This window comes from Dromaius novaehollandiae, chromosome 11 (genome assembly GCF_036370855.1).
Source record: "Dromaius novaehollandiae isolate bDroNov1 chromosome 11, bDroNov1.hap1, whole genome shotgun sequence".
NCBI lineage: Eukaryota > Metazoa > Chordata > Aves > Casuariiformes > Dromaiidae > Dromaius > Dromaius novaehollandiae.
This window is the reverse complement of record NC_088108.1, coordinates 21367566-21390091: the sequence shown is the minus strand read 5'-3', so window position 1 is coordinate 21390091 and position 22526 is coordinate 21367566. Positions and strand designations below refer to the sequence as shown.

General features: G+C 56.4%; 2 protein-coding genes across 7 annotated transcripts in view; one reads left to right on the top strand and one right to left on the bottom strand.

Moving 5' to 3' along the window:
• The first annotated feature begins 10390 nt into the window (after positions 1–10390).
• Positions 10391–15636, top strand: CD40LG (CD40 ligand). The gene is made up of 6 exons (XM_026111033.2): positions 10391–10595; positions 12189–12326; positions 12702–12747; positions 12906–12953; positions 13203–13265; positions 14821–15636. Exons 1-6 carry the CDS (start codon positions 10440–10442, stop codon positions 15186–15188), a joined length of 819 nt encoding a protein of 272 aa, XP_025966818.1. The 5' UTR covers positions 10391–10439; the 3' UTR covers positions 15189–15636.
• A 3448-nt stretch (positions 15637–19084) lies between these two features.
• Positions 19085–22526, bottom strand: part of ARHGEF6 (Rac/Cdc42 guanine nucleotide exchange factor 6) — a 43161-nt gene continuing 39719 nt past the window's right edge. For all 6 annotated transcript variants that reach the window (XM_026110982.2, XM_026110983.2, XM_026110984.2 and 3 more), the window contains 2 exons: positions 22365–22419; positions 19085–21437 (listed from right to left, as the gene is read on the bottom strand). In XM_026110982.2, coding sequence (XP_025966767.2) covers positions 21297–21437; positions 22365–22419 — 196 coding nt within the window. In that variant the 3' untranslated portion in view covers positions 19085–21296. The remainder of the gene's footprint in view (positions 21438–22364; positions 22420–22526) is intronic.

Below are 22526 nucleotides of genomic sequence, written 5' to 3'. Positions count from 1 at the left end.
ACAGGGCAAAAGTGTTCCTGAAAGCTCTTAAAAAAAACCTATGAAGTTGGGTGGGTCAGCTGCAAGCCTTAATCGATAAGGTGCTTCTGTTGTTTGCTGTCCATTCACTCAGCTACCCTCAGGAAAGGAGAAAGCAGGTGAAGTATTCTGGGCACTTCCCGAGGACCGTGGGACTCCTCGCTGCCAGCTCATCGCAGCCTGAGCGTACCAAGAAGTGGGTCTGAGACCAGAGCCTCAGCGCCACGAGCAAGCCCGTGTGAGACGGGCCAGCTCGGGGCTCCCAGCACCGCAGCTGCTCTGCAGGAGTTGCCTGGGTGCATGCCCGGCCCCTCTGGTAAATGTGAGATGAGCTGAGATATCTCAGCCCTGTGTGAATAAGGTGCAAGCAACCACAGATAGAGCCCCGGGAAGTCACACTTTGTTTACACCATCTTGCTCTGGTTTGTGTAGCCGTACCCAAAGACCAACAGCAGCGTAACGTGCGGCAGCAAGAAGGGTTTCATACTCTGCGTGTCTGCCCTAGAGCTGGGACTCTTGGGAAGATCGTATCTCTGCAAGCTCCGAGAAACACTGCGCATCTGCCAGGAAGACTGGCTTCTATCTAGAAACAGCAGCAAATCTGTCCACAAGTTCAGATGGCCATAGGGGCTCTAGCATTTTATGTATATGATGTTCCTGGAAGGACAGGAGATGTCCTGCTCACACCCTAGGGCTGTGATTCACTGCAGCTGGAGCCACCCTTCTCGGAAATGCCTCTTCTCTGACACTGCGGCATGCGGGGGAAAGGGTGAGTCCTGTGCTGCATAAAATCTCTCTACTCTGGCCCTTTGGCACCTTGGAGAAATCCGGTGCAGGAATTGCAATGTTCACAGTGATCGGCACTACTAGAAACACAAACTGCCATTGATTCACCAGGTGGCTGCTCCCAAGGCTCTGCCTTCTTGGGACACCCAGGCCTGCACGTGTGGGAGCACTGGACAGAGGCAGATGCTCTCAGACCTGTGTCATGATTATCCAAACTCTGCCCGGGAGAGGCTGTGTTGTGATCCTCTGCAGACTCCCTGCATCAAGATCCTTTTGGTCCTAATAGGCAGGTGATGGAGAAGACTAGCTTCACCCGCATTTCTTACAGCTCTTTGCAGGCAGGGGAGGGGGCACACGCCAAGGTGTCTGCCAGGCCCGTCAGTGCGGCTGGGAGCCTGGCTGTCAACATTGGTTTTCTATGGAAACACCTCCTGAGGATGCTGGGGACACTCCTGCAAAGCCATCTTGGTCCAGGCCCTTGAGCCACCCAGGCCCACCCCACTGCCCTCTCCTAAGCCCAGTCAGAGACCTGGCTTTGGAGCAAGGGTCCTTCTGACCACCTGTAACTCAGGCCAACTCCCTTATTGCTGAACTTGTCATGAGAGTAAACTCGAGCCATTGCACAGGCATTTCAAAGGGTTTTCCTTGAGGCTTGTGCCACCAGAGAACTGGAAAAACCCTTATAGCTGAAGGCAGATGCTGAAGGAGAAGCAATCTGCCTGGCCCACCAGCACAGTCTGAGGAGAGGGTGGGCTTGGCTGGAGGCGAGCACAGAAGTCCAGAAACTGTCCATGTAGTCAGGAGCGCAGGGCAGACACGCAGGCATCTCTGGAGGGTTTATGTACCCTTCAGCGTGGGACTAGCTGGAAATGGCAGAGAGGAACGATGAAGCGGAAATGCCCAACGCCATATGATAGCAATGCATTATGTGTGGCCACATCTACTGACCTCATTGCTCGTTTCCAAGGCTGAAACGCACTTTGCAGAAAGAACGAATAACGTAGACAACTGCATGGTGCTCTGAGCCCTGCGTGTCTCCAGGCAGTGAAAAAAATTCAAACCAGGACTTCTTTCTTGGTGACGAATGTGTCTGGCTCTAATGGAAATGCTGTGCCAGTACTCAGGAGAGCTGGAACTGCAACAGTCTTTTGTCATTAATACCTGTGGTGAAAAGAAAATATCTCTCTCTGGAAAATTATGAATCTGTGAAACAGCCTGTCTGCACAGCTACCATGACTTCAGCTTTCTCACTGTGTCCCCTGCTCATGCCCTCGCAGGGAGACAGCAAACCCTCCCGCTGCCAGTGGCAAGGCTGCTGGCCATTGCTCTGCTTCCCGGGGAGAGCCCCGGGGCTGTGCCATGGCTCCTCTAGCCACTCCCATTTGGAAAGAGGAACATCTTAAAGTCCCTCGTGCTGATACTTCTGGTTACAGTGATCTGCTACAGTACCGGTGTGGGAAGTCTCTGTCCTCCTTGGGTACCTGCCCAGGGGGCTGCGTGGAGGGGCAGTCCTTGGCCTCCAAGGTTGAATTATTTGCCACTGTGCTGCCACCGTTTTCCTCTGCAGAAGCCCCCCGAGGTGCTGGGGGCTGCGGGCTCGGAGGTGGAGGCTGTGGTGTGAGACTGTGGCTCTCTCTGGAGTGAGGCACTGGAGCAGAACAGCCCACGAGCCCGCTCCAGCTAGCCTCATGCAGCCATCACCCTGCACGCCTGGTGCACACCGAAACGACAGCGCAGAGAAAAGGAAAAGAGAGAAAATAAATTCCCGATGTGTTTGAACGCCTAAAGCAGGACATGTTCCTGGCCCAGGTGCTACAAACATCATCCTGTTGGCAGCAGCTTTGGTTGGAGCGCAGGTTTATCTTGCCCTTCTCGCCACGAAGCCCTTCACTTTGCAGCCAGAAGACTAGCCCCAGCTGGCCCACGGGTACCGGAGCGCCCCGGGGAGCGGGTCTCCACGTGTGCCCTGCTGCAGGGTTTCTCCAGCATCGCTTGCTGCGTCGCACCTCTGCACTGAGGCACTTTCTTTTGAGCAACAACTTGCCTTGCTGGGCAGAAGTGAGTCTGCGGTGGCCGTGCGCAGGACGGCGGGAGGGAGGGATGGATGCAGGGAGGGAGGAAGGGGAGCCTGAGGAGTCAGTAGATGGCAGAGTTGTTTTAGCATCTGTTCTCTGCAATGTCTCTGGCAAGCTAACAGGGCTTTTGTGATGGATTTGTTAGCAGAATCACTTTCCAGGGCTTGGGCCATTGCGGCGTGGCCTAGGAGCAAGCTGTGGCTGCGTCTGCTGCAAGCCAGCTGGGCTGGGGCAAGCACTCAGGCCTCAGGGGACCAGCAAGGGTAGGGCTGGCGCCGCTCAGGAGAGGGCTCCTCGCAAGAGCAGAAATGCCTACGCGCCTGGCTCAAAGCATTACTGCTCACAGCACCAAGATGAAAAGGCTGTGGGTTTCCATTGCAGTCTCTATCACATGCAATGGAAGGAGACTCTGCTCTGCCTTTGCATTGCCTTGCAAGCAATCTGATATCGTTCTTGTTGGCTCTGACCAAGCGTGCTTCGCCCCGTTGCTTTGGATCTCATACTGAGCGTTTACTAGAAAGCATGGCAGTAAGTGGATTGCCACCTGAGCGCAGATCCCACCTGCCCCCGCGTGCAGCCTTCTCCGCAGTAGTGGTTAGTCCCAGAGAAGGGCTGAGGAGCTTGCAGAGAAAATCTGCCAAGGACCGGCTCAGTGCTCACTCTGGGCTGTGCAAGTGGTTGCGATGACCCTGAGAGGACGCACATTTGAAGGTGACCTTTTGCTTTCCCCCTCCTTTGGGAGGAGTGGCCATGTGCGCAGGGCTGGAGGCATCCCAGCCCAGCCTGTCTCGTCCAGCTGGTCTGCAAGCAGAGACAGTCTTTCCCATCACCCGCTGCTCCTGCATCTCAGTCTCACCCAGGCCCTCCAAATTCCACCTTAATACAAACGGAAATATGTATAACAGGATTTAGAAACCAGTATTTTTAGTCCCTGCTGCCACCACTCCAGTGTGGCCAGGTCTCACGCGGGGTGGAAGGGAACAAAGCGCACCACAAGGTGCCTTTGCTTTCCGTCTTGTGCGGTGGTGTAAACCACGTAGCACGGGCTCAAACCCAGCCCCGGCTCCAGAAGCATCCTGGCGCTTCTGCCTGCCTTGCCGGGCAGTGCCGCGTCGAGCCCAGCTTGGCCGGAGCCACTGGCGGGGCGCTGGGCTGAGCACACCCTCCCAGGGCTTTTACAGAGGCCACGGGGCGGGAGGGGAGAAAAGCCTGGAAGCTTAGATGGGGCAGTGAGACCCACAGAGGTGACTCTGGTACTGGTGAGAAAAGCCCTGCGGCGAGAGCCTCGCAGAGCTCGGTGCGTGTAAGGTTTTGAAAAAGATGAGAAAAGAGTAATTTGCATGAATGCTGTTTTCAGAGGGGGAGTGTGGTACTAGAGGATCACTTAATGCAGGAGAGGAAGGCTGAAGATTAAATCCGTGGCTGCCAGGCCAACCCTGGTAGAGGCTCTGGCTCCTGATAGCTTCGAACCCACGGTCCAGGCGCGTGACCCCGGCCGTCAGCTCGTGCGAGGGGCTGGGCTCGGTGCCCAGGGGCCGGCGGGAGCGTTTCCAGCAGCGGGGCCGGCCGGGGAGCAGCACGCCGCCTCCCCGCTTTGGGGCCCGCGTCTGGTGAGATGAAGGGGCTGCGAAGGCACCGGGCGGGCGGCGCGGGGCGCCCAGCGAAACGCAGCCTTCGCTGCGGGGCCTCTCACCCGCCTCCTGCCCCGAGTCCCCGGGGTGCCGCGCTGCCCCGAGCGTCGTCCCCCGCACCTCGTCCAAGGGCTGTGCCACCCTCCCTAGGGCGCAGCGGAAAAACTCGGCCTGCCGGCGCTTCCCGCCCACGCGGCGCGGGGCCCGAGCACGGGGGGGGGGGAGACGGCTGCGGTCCACGCCGCCCGCACCCACCCGCCGGCCCCCCCGGGGGTGCTGGGGGCAGGTCCCCCCTCCGGAGGCTTTTGTTTTGTTTGCAAGCGGATGCCGAAGGCACAGTCATGTCTGCGTTTCGGTCCCGTAGCGCCGGGGCGGGAGGGGGAGGAAGAGGCGCCGCACCGGCGCTGCCGGGACCCTCCCCACCCACCGCGACGCCGTGCGCCGTGGGAGGCGGCCGCCGGCCCCGCGGCCTCCCGCGGGTTTTGCTCTTCCCCGCTCCTCGGCGACATGAAAGGGCAGAGCCTCGCCGGTGCCTTTCGCTGGGCTTGGGTGGCGGCAGGCCTCCGCGCCGGGCTCGCGGGCACGCGGGGCGCTCCTGCCTCCCGCTTTCTTCCGCTCTGACTCACGCCGCAGGGGCTTGTTTGGCCGCGCCGCGGGGCTCCCCGCGCCGGGCGCTATTTTTAGGAAGCCGGGAGCGGTAGGCGCAGCCATCGCAGCGAGAAGTTTCTAGTGCGATTTGTGGTTTCGCAGGTTCAGTAAGGCTCAGCATCAGCAGGTAGAGGCGAGGCGCTCTCCCGCGGCGCGGCCCAGGTGTGTGGCCCAGATGTGGCACGAGAGCTGGGCGCCCTGTGGGGCCCTCCATCCTCCGAGGCATCCCGAGGGGCTTGTTTCTCTGTTTCTCATCCGGCTGGATCCCGCTGGGAAAGGCTGGCTCGGGGGAGTCCGTGGGTGGTGTGGCAGGGCTGGGGCATGAGGAACGATGGAGGGAAGGAGACAGGGTGGGCGTCAGCCCTCGGAGAAGGACAACCGTGGACAGCCTCAGAGGGACAACAGCATCCCGGTGCCATCTCCAGCAGCCTTTTCCTATCACCCTTTGCTGCTCCGTGGGGTGGTGGGGAAGGGAGCGATGTCTCTCTCCGCTCCATGGCCCGACCTGCCTGCACCCCGTCCCCCAGATCTGGCCAAAATAGCAGGGGCCACCTCGGAGCTGGGGGATGGTGCGGAGCCACCGGGCTCTGCTGCCCGCGGGCGCTCCCAGCAGCAGGGTTTGCGGCTGGCAAGGGAGGGCTCGCTTCACGCCTGTTGGAGACCGAGACTTTTGGTAACCTCCGCACGGGTGTTTCCATGGCTGAGGGGCCATTTGTGCAGAGAGTGAGTGGGCTGCAGCCACTACAGTAGTGGCTACTACCACTATTCCCTGGGCTTTTCTTCCAAAAAGAGTTGTGATCATCCCAAGTAGTAACACTTTCTCTTATTCCTGAGGCTGTTTCTTGCCACTCTGGACTCTGAAAGCTTTCTCTAATTAAATCCGAGCTAAAAAAATGAATGGAAACTGCAATATAACCTTTCTCCAGATGCTAGTGATGTTTTCTGTGGGTTTCTGGCTATATCTGTTCTCTCCTGTCTATTGACAAGGTTAATCCTGGAGACATTAGATCTCTGGGAGTGCAGGAGAGGGAAAACCTAAAGAAATTACAAAACAAAACATGGAAAAGCTCAAATTTCCCTTCTGACCATAGCCCTGTGCTGAAGGGACTAATTTCGATCTCATAGGTTCCCTTCTGAATCCCTCCCACGGCATTGTAGGCAAATGTCTTTTGTGACTCAGAATAAAGTCTTCTTTCTGAATGTATTGTTCTCAATACCCAGCTTTTAATAATTGTAAAGAATATGTGGGATAAGCAGCATATTTTAAATAGCCAGTTACAAAACCACAGAGAGCACCCAGAAAAATCACTCTCTTTTCATCAGCTTTCACCTTACTGCATTCAGAAATGCTACCGGCGTTTGACAGATCACCGGGGCAGGCAACCGGATATTTTCTTGGTAAACAAAACTGTGAGCGCCGAGTGCAGTGGAGACAATTTGCTGATCAGCGGAAATACTGCAACTAGGTCAATAGGAATGCAAGCGATGGATCACATTTTCCCATTGTCTCACCCGGCAGTTATCTGGCTGTAGGAACCATGCCACTTTGGGTTCACAGGTGGATGGTTGGTGGGCTGAACCCTCTGAACATAGCTGTAACCCTTCTGGCTTCTCGGTGCTGGGCTCACACTGAGCAGACTTCACCTTCCCTGGGAAACGTTATGCAGGCAGGCTCTTGCTCCGGCATCGGGTCCACTTTCCATTCCCCAGCATCCCTCTGGACCATGCCTCTCTTTCCCCAAGGATGTGTCCCCTCTGCTGCATTCCCTCTGGTGCCTACAGCAGCCAAGTGGCCAAGGAGGAGCAACCACAGTGTTGCCTGGACCTGGCACAGGCTGACGCAGATTTTGGCCTTATTCAAGACCTCGAGGACACAGGGTGTCTCTCCCCATCCCCACCATCCCCCATGTGAAACAGTGAGACAGGTGTCAGAGCATGTCCCTCGCGCCACGCGATACCCCCAAGGGCCAACAGCACAGCAAACCCTGCTCCGTCCTCCCAGGCTCTCCGGCGTCAGACAGCCAAGGTGACAGGATGGACCGAAGGGACCTGCCTTCCCCTGCAGCCAGAACCTCTTTGGCGATGTGACGCTGTCAGCTCCGCTCCTGCTGCACCCGGCATGGTCGAAACCGCTGGAGCTGACACCCAAGGAGTTGCTCCTCCGCCAGCTTGCCGGGTCTGCGACAGCCGTAAGAGCCAAGGTGTGGGGTGGCGGCGGGCTGGATTGCCAATATGAAGCAATGGTTTCCCGAAGAGGAGCTGTCAGCCGTCCCTCCCGGAGAGATGCACTGACGTAGCTCTGCCAGGATCCGCCGTGTCATATTTTCCACCCATTTCTGTTCGTCAGGGCACTAGTGACTAGCGAGTCTCGATTTCCTCATTTTCAGAACAAGCTTGCCAGCCCTCCTGCGAAGTTTTGCCTTGGGTACCCAAAATCGGAGCCTTTCCCCAGTCACCTCATCGAATTTGCCGGCCCCTCCGAGCGGGAGCCCCCAGCTCTGGCCTCCCCAGCAAGGTGCGTGCTATCCGGATGGTGATACGCTAGGGGTTTCCGGTGTTACTTACAGGTTCTTCTCATTTCAGTGAAACGGAGATAGGTAGCTATCCAGAAGCTGCTTGAAACAAGTTTCAAGGTGACAGCCAGGGCTTAGGAATATCTGTGCAAAACCTCCCTTGCAGCTCTCTACACGACTCATTGCTGTGGTTTCACACATTTCAAGACTACCTTGATACTCAGGATTCGGGGAAGGTACTAAGTAATGACTTTGCATCTCATTTTGTTTCTCATTTAAAGAGTTTCCCCAAATATGACTGTTAAATTTGGAGGAAACGCTGAAGAGCCTTGGAAAATGTCGATGATTGCCATCTGGTTAAGCCGTGGTGCTAGGACTTGGAGACCAGGAGATGTTGGTGATCTGTGGTGGGGCCCCAGGCCCTGCACATCAGCTGGGCTGTGGTCCTTGCCACATGCGCTGGCTTCAGAGACGGCAACCACAAACTGGCTTTTTGTCCCTGAAGGTGGCAAACTCCCCATGGCAGTGGCAGTGCCTTGGCACCAAGTTTCAGCTTAGATCCCTGCAAGGTGGCCAGGATTGGTGTTCCCAAAAATGATGCCAGCTGCAGGGTAAAAGGGGACAAAGCCACTGGCTTGGCAGTGCCCTCAGGTGCCACGTCGGCTCATCCCTTGCACGGCAGGTCTGTGAGCTCTGGCCAAGGACCAGGTCCAAAGCCCTGTTGATACCGAGGGGAGCCCCTTTTGCCATCCAGCCCGGGGTGTCCCGAGCACCATCTGGGACGATGCTCCTGCATGGCTGTGAAGCCAGTCCTGTCCTAGAGAGCTGGCAGAGCCGGGCAGCCCCGGACAGAGAGACAGGTGGGCTGTGGGCTGCCGCTGGCAGGACGCCCAGCGGCCACGTCATCCTCTAGAAAGCCAGTGCAACACCGGGGGAGCACAGCTGTATCCTCCCCTGGCCCCGGCGCTGTCAGCCCTGCACCAAAGCTGCCCCTGGTGCTGAGGAGGTGACGATCCCAGGGACGGTGAGGGCTGCACGGCCCCAGGGCGCTAGGCAAGGTCTCGGCCCCAGGCCGACCGCTGCCCAGCCACCAAATTGCTGCCAGTGAAGCCCCTGGTGCTGTCACATGCTTGTGACTTGGGTGCTATATTTAGGAACATGGTGACCTGCCAAGGTCAAATGCTGGCTTGGTTGCAGAGCTGTTTGTGCTTTGTTACCAGCGTTTGCATCTGCAGCTAACAGCGCCCTAACCACACAGGACAGGATGCGAGCGAGTGGGTAGGCAGCAACAGCAGATGCTGGACTGAATCCTGCAAGGCGCTGAGCAGCCTGGCAAGGTGCTGAGGCCCCTCTTCTCCCAGGCTGCCAGCAAGCAGCGCCCTGCTCAGTGCCCTGCTACTTCTAGCAGGATCCGACCCTTTATTTGCTTTATGCACATCTGATAAGAGCATTGCCTTTAGCATATTACTTTCAAAACAACTTTACATGATGATTTGATCACTGCCTTTAACACAGAGCCCCAGCCCTCCTTGCAGGCAGCCGGCCTCACGCCGCAGCCGTGCAGCCCTGGTCCTCGGCGCCCCAGCAGATGCCCAGATTTGTTCTCTTTCCGCTAGCCTGCAGGATGGGAGATCTGCCCCTTGTTGCAAGCAGTGAGGACTGCAGCAGAGGGCTGCAGGGGCCCGAAATCATTGCACGAGTGCTGCATGTCTGGACAAGTGTCAGATGCCGTGAGGAGCTCTGAATTGGGGCAGGCAAGGCACGCTGCGGCAGGACGTCACCTCCCTGCTGCTGGCTGGAGAAGCAGAGGCTCGGTGTCACCATGGGACACAGGGCTGAGGTTGCCCAAAGTTGCATGGAGGTTACCCGAGGGGGTCAGCAGCTGGCAGGAGCGCCCAGCAGCCCCAAGAGCCCTGTCCATGCCTGTATAGATCAATATAGTTACACAGGTATAAGCGAGGACATAGTCTGAGCATACATGTGCTCTTGGATGCAGAAGCACCTCACCGGGGTACTGGGAAAGCTGCTGAAAACTTGCCTCTCCAAACAGAGGGCCAAGAGGCAGCCTCAAGACCCAAAGTCCTGCTCTCTGTCGAGCAGCATGGAGGCTGGGCCCACGCTGGGGTCCCAGGGCCCGTAAAGATGGCCCTTGCTCCAGGAGCATCCCACCTAACCGGGCAGAAACCTCCCGTGCCCTTCACCCCTGCAGAGCATGAGGCAAGGCCCGAAGCCAGCACAGCCTGCTTGCCTTAGCCAAGAGGCTTAGCTGCAACCTCATCCTCCTCGGTGAAGGAACTAGAGAGCAAAAGGACTTTCCTCTCCTCTTGAGAAACGACCAGCTCTCCACGTGCTTCCTAACCCCTGGCAGCCCACACTGCGCTTCAGCAGCTCTGCCCGGGGAGTCACAGTCTTCGTTTCTTTGAAGACAGTCAGCCGTGAAACATTCATCCACGATAGGAAAAAAACACCGGGGCACAGTCTGGAGTGTTTCGAAGGCAAATATGAATATATGGAAGAAGAATTTCTAACTGCTTCTGGTAGGACGGTAGGAAAAAGCATGGAAGTGCACAAGAGAAGAAAGTCTAAGCAACCTTTTTTTTGTTGTGGGAGACGGTCGTGAACAAACCTACCCACTACGAAGGGTTTTTTCCAGGAAGTGTAGGTTGCTGCAACCTGTATCCCTTGAGCAGCGGGTGCTCACACAACAGTTCTCATGCTACGTGCAAGCAGCGCATTTGAGGAGGGAGCCCCAGCAGCCTGCCCGCAGGATGAATGAACCCTACAGCCCCGCAGCGCCCAGACCCATGAGCAGCCCCTCGCCCAGCACCATGAAAATGTTCGTGTGCTTCCTCGCGGTATTTATTGTAGCACAGACGATTGGGACTGTACTGTTCTGTTTGTACCTTCACATGAAGATGGACAAGGTAAGTGTCGAGACGGGGCTGCTGGATTGCTAACACGATTTGCCTTCAGCGCCGAGAGACCTGACACACAGAAAGCTGAAAACGGCACAAGGCGATGCGGCCACGGGACTGACACGGGAGCGGCATTTATTGCACCCGTGCTCTTGTTCCTGCTCTAACTTGCTGCCCAGTAAGCTGAGTGCTGACGACGAGAGATTTGTTCCCTCCCTTAACAAAACAGGAATGGATCGATAACACAGAGTCTCTAAGACAAACCAAGCGGTTGGTCTGGCCCGGTGCAGGGCGAGGAGAGCGTGGCTTGAGCACACGCGTGGTTATTTTAGGCTTTTGGGGAGCTACGTGGTGGTTTTTCTGGTCCCGTAGAACTCGGCAGCTCTGTGACGCTGGAGGGAAAGGGATCCAGAAATGACTTTTTTGTATGTTTTCCTGTAATAACGTTACAGACAACTCACTTCAGATGTTGTCATTATGCTCTGGGAAGAAAAGAGCAGATCTCAATACTTTGTCCTTTTAAAGAGACACTTTATCAGTGATCCTGTCTCACACCTGGGACAACGCTTACCAAAAAATTTAAAACTGAAAAGCTGTTTTAGAGGTTGCCATGACTCCCGCTGCACCATACGCCGCTTATAAGCATTTACCTAAAGCTATTTTCCTCCAAAAAAAGAAAAGGCTACCGCTTAAAGAAACTAAATGTGTATAAAACTCAGAGTGATTTCTCCTTGCCAGTACAAAGCTACGGTCTTTATAGCCTCCCTTTCTGGGCAGCGGGAGGCGAAAGCAGAGCCCGGGGCAGCAGGAGGGCTGGAGCGCGGCGGGCTGCCGAACTGGCCCGCGGTGCCCAGCGCTGCCCGGTCCAGCTCTTGGCCAGCCCGGGGCTCTGGGGCCTCACCTCCACCTGCATTTCTTCTTATTGCTCAGATAAATGTTATTTTTTTTAAAAAAAAACACCAGTGTCATTGCAAAAACCAGACCTTTTTTTAAATTTTCAATTCTTTTTTCAGCATTCTGATTTTTTTCCTGATCTTTTTTTTTTATTTGAAACTCTTGGCAGAATTCGGTCCCAATTCACTGGTCAGTTCGGTCTCTTAGAAACTTTTTGCTGTCAATAAACTCGCTATCGAAAAGCAGGGCAGGTCTGGCCAGGGCAGCCCTGGGGGCTCCCCGGTGCCGCTGGCGGGAGCGGGGGCCGGAGCCAGCCCTGAGATGCTTGCTGCCATTCCCACGCCCCTTGTCTGTAAATACCGTGAGGAAACTTTTGCCACCTGCTTTTGGAGATGGCAGAGGGGAAAATTTGATGACGGAGGTGATAGAAAAGGGGTCTGGCCGGGAGCGATGCTCTCGCCCGCTGCCGCACGCCAGGGTCAGCCCCGGCGGTGCAGTTCCCACGGTGCTGCCTGCCCCAGCTCCGCGCTGGGGGCTCGCGGCCCCGCTTGCCGCCCCGGCGTGCCTGACCCTGAGGCTGAAGAGCTGCCGCTGGGCTTTGCTGGATGCTTTTTACTGCTGGGGGGGAAACAGCCTGGCCCAGACACTGGCTGCGGTGCCCTTCCCCATAACGTCCCATTCACCCTCTCTGCTTTCCCTCGCTGGCAGATGGAGGAGTCATTGAGCTTAAATGAAGATTACATCTTCCTGCGGAAAGTACAGAAATGTCAGACAGCAGAAGGGCAGAAATCGACCTTATTGGACTGTGATAAGATTTTAAGAAGCTTCCAGGATCTCCAGCGCAAGGTAGACAGCTGTCAGAGGGCTAAAGACGCTGGTGGTGGTGGAGGGGGGCTCCCAGGCACACGCGCCCTGCCCTGTCTCCCAAAGCTTTATTTCAAACCATGGGTGTCAAATAACCCTTCCCTGTCCGGCATTTGAATTGCATCAAACCCAAGAGCAAAAGCCTGTCGGAGGCGCTGCCGGGGGGCTTGGCAGGCCAGGCCACACCGCCCGCGATGCTGCGGGAGCTGCCGCAGGGCTCGGTGGGCTCAGACAGCTCAGCGCCATGGCGGGGCTGCGGGGGCCAAAGCATCTTCTGCACGGGGGCTTTGAAACCTTGCGATCTGTGCATCTGAAAAAAAAAATACATATATATATATTTTTTTGCTGCTGTTGCAGGACGTGGGAGTCAGCAAGGAGCACCCGAAGTTCGAAATGCAGAAAGGTGAGCTTGTGGCGGCGCCTGCAGACGGGCAGAGTGTGGGGCTGGCGGAGCTGGGTGCCGGGCACGGCGCTCCCAGGGGCTGTCTGCTCCCGGGGCCGCTTTGCCCAAAGCCAGCAAAAATGAAGCCAAAATTAACCCCCAGCCTTTTCCCGTTGCAGGCCGTGAGCACTCGCACGCGAAGGGCAGGAACGAGACGGCGGCGGCAGGTGAGGCGTGGGGCCGGCGCGGCTGCTCCCGCAGCGGGGACGATGCTGCACGCTCTCCTCCGCCCGGGAATCCCGCTCCAGGGGGATTGGGTGCCGGGGCGGAGCGGGGCCGGATCCTGCCTCACTTAGGGGGGGTCTGGAGACTATCCGAGCTGGATTTGGCCCACAAGCACGGAGGCGGGGGGAGGGCTGCTGTGCCGCCCGAGGGGGCCGAGAAGGCACGTGTAACGCCGGCCTTTCCCGTTGCAGCGGAGAAGCGGCAGCCGATCGCAGCCCACCTGGCAGGCGTCAGGAGCAGCAGGGCGGTCTCAGGTACGGTGTGCCCATGCAGCGCAGCGGCCGGGCCGTCTCCTACGGTGGAAAGCGTTTCCATTTGGAGCTAAGGGAGCCAGAAATCTCATTTTTCTCTCGGATTCAGAACGAGCCACTTTCGCTCGCCCGGCCATGTCACAGCAGTGTGGCTGCTGGAGGCTCTGGTGGCTTCGGGCAGCCTCAGCCGGGACCGTCCCTGCACGCGGCCGGTGTACGAGCCGGGAGGGCCATTTGTCTCACGGCTGCTTTTGGACGATGTTTTAACCAGAAAAATCGTGCGGCCACAGGGTGGTGGAAGACTCTCGTTGTCAGCTGGGACAGGTCAAGTTCAGGAGTGAAGGAGTCTGGGCTAATTGTCAGGGAAAAATACCTCCTTGGAGGAAAACGCAGACCGTGGCTGGTCCGCTGGGCCCTCCCTGCTCTGACCCGCCGTCCGCAGCCGTTCGGGTAGCGATGCGGGTCCTGGCGAGCTCCTGGCCATTGCGGTGCCAGTATAGATGGCTCCAGACTGGTTTTGGCACGTTGCGCTCGTTGTGGTCTGGTTCGGCATGCGAAAAGCACTCCCGTCTCGCCTGCCTTTGCATCTGCGCAGGTTGTCGTGCAGACGAGGTCGCGCTGCTGGATCCGGCCCCGGTGCAGCCTCCGCCTGCGAGAGCAGGGATTGCCGGAGAGGGAGTGTCCGCGGGGCCGGGAGCTCAATCTGGGAAGGATTTCTCAATCTGAGCACATTTGATTGAATTCTGGAGTAACTGCCAGTAATTCGCAACTGCTCTTTCCATCTCTGACGCAGCAGTTCGCCCCGAGCTCAGGCTGCCTGTGGAAAGCTTAGGCTTAGATAAGATCAAAGTGAGAAACTCGCTGCATTTTAAAACTCCCTGCTTAAGCATTTGTCGAGGTTGTAAAGCAAAGACCCAAAGGCTGCCTGGAGTGCGAGGCTCGGCAGCGGGGCCGGAGGAAGCGGCGCGGTGGGACGGGCTTTGCGGCGGGTGTCCTCGCCCTTGCCGCTCTCGGATGGGTCTCTCCACACCAGCGGAGGTGCAAAAATCCTTCAAGGCTGAGCTCGGCCCCAGGGCCAGGGTTTTTGGCTTCTGTGCCTGACTGATCCTTAGAGCCTCCAGCGGGCGTTTCGGTTCGTGGGATGCTCTGATGACACAGCCAGCGCCCGAGAGCTGCGGCAGGAAGCCCGGGACAGGCACGGGCCACCGGCTCCGCGTAGGCAGCGCTCCCGGGGGCCGCCTCTGCCATGCAAAACCCCTCGCGGGCTGCAGCCTGCGGGGAGCCGGCGCGGCGCCGCACCGAAACCGTGGGATGCTTGTTTTTGTGCTTCCTCGGCCAAGTCTCACCTTCTCCAGGAGCTGGCGGGGGCCGAGTGGAGGAGGGACTTCCGAGGCACCGCGGCACCCAGCTTGGCAACAACCGCGGGCCCTGGGGTGGGCACGTGCCAACATAGGGACCGGTGGGGTTTGGGGAGGGCGGCGAGCTGGCCCGCCACCGGCAGCCTGCCAGAGTGGTTTTCTGCTTCTCCCGACTCACTGGCGATGTTTTCCTTCCGCAGTTTTAGAGTGGACGACGACGGGATACGCGCCCATGAACAGCCTGATCTCCTACCGGGAGGGCAAACTCAAGGTGGAAAGAGCAGGGCTCTACTACATCTACTCACAAGTCAGCTTCTGCACCAAGGCGACAGCTTCGGCGCCGTTCACCCTCTACATTTATTTGTACCTCCCCACGGAGGCCGACCGGCTCCTGCTGAAAGGGCTGGACACGCACAGCACGTCGAGGGCTGTCTGCGACCTGCAGTCCATCCGGGAGGGCGGCGTGTTCGAACTGCGGGAGGGCGACATGGTCTTCGTCAACGTGACAGACTCAACGCTAGTGAACTACAGCCCCGGCAGCACCTACTTCGGCATCTTCAAGCTGTAGCGGGGAGGCCCCCCCGGCTTTGCGGAGCAAAGGGCCTTTCCCTCTTTCCCCTATTTATGTTCCTCTGCATCTTTATTGTCTCGTTTCTTAATTTGTATATTTTGTTATTTATTAATGGGGGCCCAGGGGCCCCCAGAACAGAGATGGAACGAAGTCTGAAGGTGTCGTTGCTTGCACTTTGCTTGTCTCGCTGCCGATGGTTTTGTGTGTGCTGGTGTCAGGGGGTCTGACTCCTCCATGCCCCCGGTGGCCCCGCGGGCCAGGCAGGGTGGATGTCCTGGTTGCATCACATGAGCTTTATTTAGCAAACTCTCTCACAAGGGTTTCTTTCCCCACAATGTAGGATGTCTCAGGGCGCTCCAGTTAAGCTAGGTTCAAGCTATACATATCTTCTGTATCAGTCTGCTTGCAAAACTACAATGGAAAAACATTAAAAGGCTTAGGAACATCTCCTCTAAAGGATCAATCAGCAAAACGCTGTCCTTACGTGGTAACTGCTGGTGATGCATCGTTGCCATCCCAACTGTCTACTTGATCTCGAGAACCCCGTTTTTTCCACCCGTTCCTCTCGGCAGAGCTCAGCCAGCCTTCTTGCCACACGTGGTGCTGGCATGGACCAGCTCGCACTGGCTGAACTTCGCCTTGCAGCAGAGGCAGGAGCGGTGGTGGCCAGGTGCCTGCTGATTTCAGACCAGAGCTTTGGTGAGGCCCAGGCAGTGCTCAGCTCTGGGTGAACCAAATCTGCTGGCGAGACCTCCTCCTCCCATCTCTGCAGGGAGAGGCCCCTCTGCCTGTGGATCGTTTCACTCCTCTGTGGAAGGGGCATTGGCCACCGCCATCAAATTTGGACCTCTTCTGGGGCTGGTTCACCCAGGAGGAATGGGAAAGCATTGGGCTTGGTCAGCAACAACTGCTCTTTTCTAGCCCTCCAAGATGTACGTGCAGAGCATCTTCTGGCTGTCCTCAGTGAGGACATGTCCATGTTGTCATGGTTTCCTGGAGCTTCAGCAGAGCAGATGGGCCAGGTCCGGTCTTGGGCAGGGGTGACCCAAGCACCACCGCACACCGACGGGCTCCTTACCCCTCCTCCCCCCGGCTTGGCAGGCAGGGAGGATGCGCTGGGCCACAGCAGCGCTCGAGGGGATTGATGCAGCATGTTTTTTTCATGTAAAGATGCCGAGTGGTGGCGAGTCTGGGGCACTTAGCTGTAGAGGTCACGCTTATCTGGGTGCAAAAGTCTGGAAATACTCCTGGAAGGCACCGGGTTTGCAAGTGGAGGTGTTCGCAGGTTTGGACGGCCCTCAGGGTTTGCTCGGCTTGCGGCTGCAGCTCTGGTCCTAACGCGGCACTGGTGCGTGGCCAGTGCGGGGAAGGATGGGGCAGTCAGAGCGGCTGGTGCCAGGGACCGGTACCGGCGCGGTCCCCTCCCAAGGTCACTGGCAATAAGCTCAGACGGCGCCGGTTTAGTTTACTATAATTCAGTATGTAGTTTGCTGCCTGTTCTCCAAAGCCGCACACTTTTGTTAGAGACTGGGCCATTCTTGCCTGATGCCTTGCATTGGTTTATTTAACGAAAACTTGCATTGGTTTATTTAGCTAAAACTGTATTATATTTGTGAACAGATGGGAGAGACTAAGCAGTTTATGAAAGTGGAGCCGTGGCCGGGTTCTCCGTGCACTTCTGAGCGTCGCCGAGACGCGCCGGGTGCCTGGGCCGCGGCGAGCCGGGCACCTCCAGCTCGGGGCGCCCAGGGCAGAAACCAGCCTCACGCGGGGGAACTGCGCGGGTGGAGAGAGGGAAGAAGCCGGATCGGAGCGAAGGGGTGGAAGGAGGGGGGGAAGCGCGTGTGTGGCTGCTGGCGGGTGCAGGAAACCCGCGGGAGCTGAGCTGCTGTTAGTCACCGAGCGCTCGCAGAGCCCCGAGCAGCCGGCCGCGATGCCCGCCGAGCTGCCAAGCACGGGGAGAAGCGGATTTGCATGGGAGGAAACAATTTTAAAAAAAAAGCAAAAAACAACTGAATAAAACGCAGACTGCTGCCTGCCCCTGCGAGGGGGCTCCGGAGGGCGCGCTCCCCCGGCGGCACGCTGCGCTTCCCGAGCCTGCTGCTTCTCGCGCCGCTGCTCGGCTTGCCAAAAATAGCCCGTGGGATTCAGACGCGAGGCAGCGCGTGGGAGGGCAGGAGATGCGTTCGCTACCATCCAGCTGCGAAATTCAGGCGGCAGCTTTCTCCCGAGCAACTTTGTTTTTCTGCCCGGGCCCCGGCTCGGGGCCTCGGCCGGCTCCGCTTACTCGGCCCCACGGAAAGTTTGAAGGTCATCGAGGCACTGATTTTTTTCCCCTCGCCGTGAGGCCTTGCTGCGACTTCTCGGGCTGTGGATTTCACGGTTTCTGAAGGTGATCGTTGTCTTTTTCCATAAAGAAGCGCAAAGGGGATGGCTGGCAGACGAATGCACCAGGCGCAGCAGCGTGATCGCTGGCAGCGGCAGGAGGGGGCACTGGGAGGGGGCACGCACCGAGCTCACGCAGACATATGCTGGGGGATTTTTTTTATCTTTTCGTGTAAGAAATGACCCCCTTGCTTGCCTCCACGCACAGGGGCTGCTTGGGCGACAAGTCTGTCTTTGCACTAGTTGGGGGGGGTCTTTTTCCCTCCTCTTCCCCGCTTAGCTGCTGCCAGCCAGGGGCAGCGTGCCCCGGGACTCCCTGCTCCGTGCTGGCTCTCTCCGGGCCGCCCGGGAAGCTGCCTTCATCTCGCCCCAGGAGGCTGCAGCTGGTCGACACGTGCCCACCCTTTCCTGATATCCACGCGTCCTCCCGCGTTGGTTTTCCCTGCCAGCCCCGCAGTGCTTTTGGCCCTGGACAGCCCCGTGCCTCGCTCTCTTGCCTTTCCCCCCGCGTTACGGTCACCGATCCCTTGTAAGCGGGTGCGAAACGCAGCCAAATGAGCTGCGCGCTCCTCTAAACGCCGTGCAGCCGCGAGGGCGATGGGGAGCCGCGGTGCCAGCGCGGCAGCGGGCAGAGGGGACTCCCACGCCAGCTGGGCTCGGGCTCGGGCTGGGGGGATTTGCGGTGGGACACGCCTGCGCCGTGGAGCGGCACCGCGAACGGGCGCCTCCGGGGCTTCCCCAGCCACCAGCCCGGCCTGTGGTTTGGGCTGCACAGATTCGGTGAGGTTTGTCTCTGTTTTCGCACTGACGGTCACTCGGAGGCTGCGCCGAAGCCCGGTGCTCGGGGGATGCTGGTGCTGCTGCAGCAGCGCTCGGTCCTGCAAAGGGCCCGTTTGCAACCTGCTGCTACGGGCCCCACAGACCCGCATGCAGCAGGAGGTTTGTGCCTCGGGGGGTCAAACCCTGCCCTCCTGCCCGCCGCGGGGGCAGAGCAGCGGTCCTCCCGCGCTGCCTTTGGGCTCTGCTTCGCACCGGCCCTGCTCGGGCCTCGGCCGCACTCCGGGTGCGGGCTGCGAGTGCCACGTGTCGCTACCGAAGGAGTTAAAAATACCGGCATGCAGGAGAGGTCTTGTCCAAGCGGTAGACCAAAGGAAATCCTGTCACCACACCTAATCCCCAGAAAAAAAAAAAAAAAAACACGCAGAAACTATACAAAAAAAAAAAATCCCTCCAACAGGCAGGAAGTGATTTACCTACAGAACGCAACCGGCTGGGGCAACAGAGAGCAGCTTTCTCCAGAAAGCATCCCAGCCGGCAAAACGCAGGCAGCGCTGGAGGGATGGAGCCGGGTCCCCTTTGCCCAGGGCTGTCCTCACGCCGGGGCTGCTGCGGCCGCTCGCCGATGGCAGGACATGCCACGAGGTTTTCACATGCGGCACCAACCTGCTTTCCGAGGCCGGTCCCGAAGGAAAACGGGCGGCGGAAACAAAGGAAGCGGCACAGTCAGCTAAGAAGCGAGTTTCATCCTTCTTTATTTGTTGAAAATGTCAATTAAAAAACTGTTCAAAATAAAAACATGTTAGAAAAGTTGAACTTGCATAAGTAGTAACAGTAAATAAACCTACATGACAAAGATAAACTGGAAGGCAGCTGACAACATCCATCTAAAGACAGACTCACTGGAACCTATTTACAAAGCGCTGTAAACAAAGTAAATATGGAAACATTGCTGTCCATCCGGCATGGCTTCTTTTCCTTTTTTATTTTATTTTTTCTTGTCTTTTTTGGCTTCTAGCTCTTGACAAACGCTTGATCCAAAATGTCCCAGTGTGCCCTCCATCACATTACGTCTTATGAACATGCATATGTACACAGCACGGGGTTCAGCTAAACTGGGGGACAGCAGGCAAGTATTTCTAGCCTTTCCTAGGGGTACAAATGACCCATTGGTTTGCTTCCTTGCGCAGATTGCACGTCACGAGCTAGGCCCTAGCCCACTTCTGGGCTGGACCAGATGATGCCAGGAGGCCGCCTCGGCCCCGTTACGGGGTGTCCAGGCAAAACACCCCAAAACAGCAGCGTAAATTGACTTCAGGCTCAGGCACACCAGCGTGAGCAGCGAAGGGACATCATCCTGGCAAAGGATTAACCAGCACAGTAGCACTTGACTGCCGTCCCAACAAATGTCAAACGCGTACCCAGGTGGGGATGCGGAGAGCTGCCATCTAGCTGGGATGCTCTGGGGATGGCAAGTGTAGCCAGAGCAAAAAAGTCCCCTATTTTGTCCCCAAAACAGCTTAGAATTAAATTGGGATGCTTTTTAAATTCCTTGTGATGTTTCCGGAGTTTAGCTCTCCCCAAACACCATTTGCTATGTTCTGGCTGCATTTTACTTGCAAGGAGGGAGTTTGCAGCTATTGCCTCTATTTTATCCTTCACGAATAACGTAATGGCCTGACTGCGTAGTGAGCTGTGGTGTGTCTGCATACCCTGGGACCACGCTGCCCTGTGATATTCGTGAGACTTATCATTACCTTTAACAGAAGATTACCTTTATAATGCTGCTAAGAGGGAAGGAAAACATCAGTTATAAAATAGGGTGTAACACCAAACAAGATGAAGATATCTGATACATATGCATGTTGTCTGTGTGCTGTGCTTGAAGAGCTGCGCAGGGATCTGGAAGGACATTACACGTCATTGCCCCAGGAGCGATCCAGCTCTTGTCAAAGCATAAACAGAAATACCTTTCCTATCCCAAGAGAAAGTTCCTTTTTCCTAGAACAGGCCCCTTTGGGGCGATGGGGGAGAAGTGGCCATTGGGAGCAGAGAACAAGCACATTTTGGGTTTTCTTTTGTCAAGCGGTGTTTGCATTTCGTACGGAGAAGAGCACGTACTGCAAGGGGGAGCACAGCAAAACTATCAACTCATACAATACCTGGACACTTGAAGTGAAAATGCAGCAGGGTGTCGGGGTTACGGGTCATGCATAAGAAAAGGTGCTGGGGCAGAACAGCAGGTACCTGTTGTGCTGATCGCGAGCTGTTAGGAGGCCGTACTGTGCAACATACCTTCCCATGCGCTCTGACAGGTGCTCCAGATCTGACTTCCCCAAGGACTTAAAATGTCTGCATGGTAATTGCACATTTTAATCAGTATCAAGGCCACACGGGAACCACAGTATTGCTGGGGTCTAGTTCGCTACAGTCAACTAACGGGGAAAAAGAAAGTGGATGGGAAAAGCTTCCCCAGTTGTGATTATCTGAAAAGAGGAGCATGGTGCTTTTTGGTTTCTGCTCAATGCCAACTCAGTAACATTTTCATTCAATAAATAGGTACCGGAGCTTTTAAAAAGAATGAAAGCATTAAAAAGTGCTTACGCTTCCTCTCTAGGAAACTACTGCCAAACCCTTTGTGAGCGGCAATGATTAGCAGAGCTCGTATTTGCTCCCAGTAGCAGGTACGATGAGGTATTAGTTGCTGCAGATGAATTGTGAATCATGGACCGCTTGCTTACCGTTTTAGTTGCGATTGTTTCTGTGTTTGTTTTATTTCCTTATAGGATGAAAAAAAAAAACTATTTTTTTCTCTATGACTTATTTTTTGGTAACAAAATCCCCAAAACCAACAAAATAAGGAGCAAGAAGAGGCAAAGGGTCCAGTTCTGCTTCCCAAAAACACCTGAGGTCACACACCACTGCCAGCAGCTTCTCCCAGATTCAGGCTATCAGAGACGACTTGCGCCCTGTGTCCTCCCTGGCACACTCGTCTGTCTGCTTCAGCAGCCTTCTAACCAGCTTCTCCAAATCTTTCCTTGATTTAAGCTCTTCCTCCAAACACTGCTTCATCCTTTTGTTCTCCTGTGAGGTGAAAAATAAAGGAACAAAGATGCAACTAATGTCCGTGCACCTTATGCAATGATGTACTTCTGCATGTCTGGCTGCCTGTGGCTTGGAGGTGATAAAATACCGGGATCTGACAGGTGAACGGCAGTTTGCAAGGACAAAAAATGCAAGTTACCTGTGGTCAGACAGGCTCAAGCAGAGCCTTACTACCTTACAGACCTGCACAAAGCCCCAGGGACTCTGAGCAGTCAGAAACATTCTCCTGAAAACCTCCTTCCAAGCCTGGCTTTGAGGATCCTGTCCTCCTGGTGCCGTGTTACCCACACCCAGGCTGGGGCGGGAGGGAAGCAGATGCATTTCCTCTGAGCCCCCACAACCTGCCATCTACCATGTTCCTATCAAAAGAACAGTCAGGTTGAAAGAGAATTTAGACTTAGAGGGAAATTTTCATGTTACAGCAAAGGCCAAGCAGTCCCCTCCTCATGCTGGCTCTGGCACTCAAGCGACTACGTGGTGAGCCGATCCAGGGAGCTAAACCAGGAGAAAACTAACCCAGCAAGAAGAAAGGGAACAGTTTTCTTTTTTCTGCCCTGAGTCACCTGTGAACCCACCGCGCTGATGTAAGGGGCTGCGTGGCCGAGGGAAGGCAGGCGGCAGCTCTCCCTGGTTGCGGTCAACCATGAGATAACACAGCGGCTCGAGCGAGGGCATTGCCCCTGGCAGACGGACACGTTACCTAAACAGCCCCGTGGGCACGGCACCGTACAGCTCCCGCAGCAAGCAGCACGAGTGACTCACACTAAGCAGCTGCAGGATCAGGTCTGCAATCTGCAGGACTTTTCCTCAGCACTGGCCAGTCAAACACGACGTCCCCGAGCACCTAAGTGCTGGTCTGGCTGGGTTTCGATCTACCCACTGCACAAACAAAACCACTCAAATTACCTGCTTCAGTTCTTTGACTTCATCTTTCAGTGCATAAACCGTGTCAACAAGGCTCCTACAAAAACAAGAAATCCCAAAAACCTGAAACAAAAGGAGCTAAACTGCAGTAAAACAAGAGAACGGGATTGTCGCGACCGAGACACTAACGGGAAGGTGCTTCTG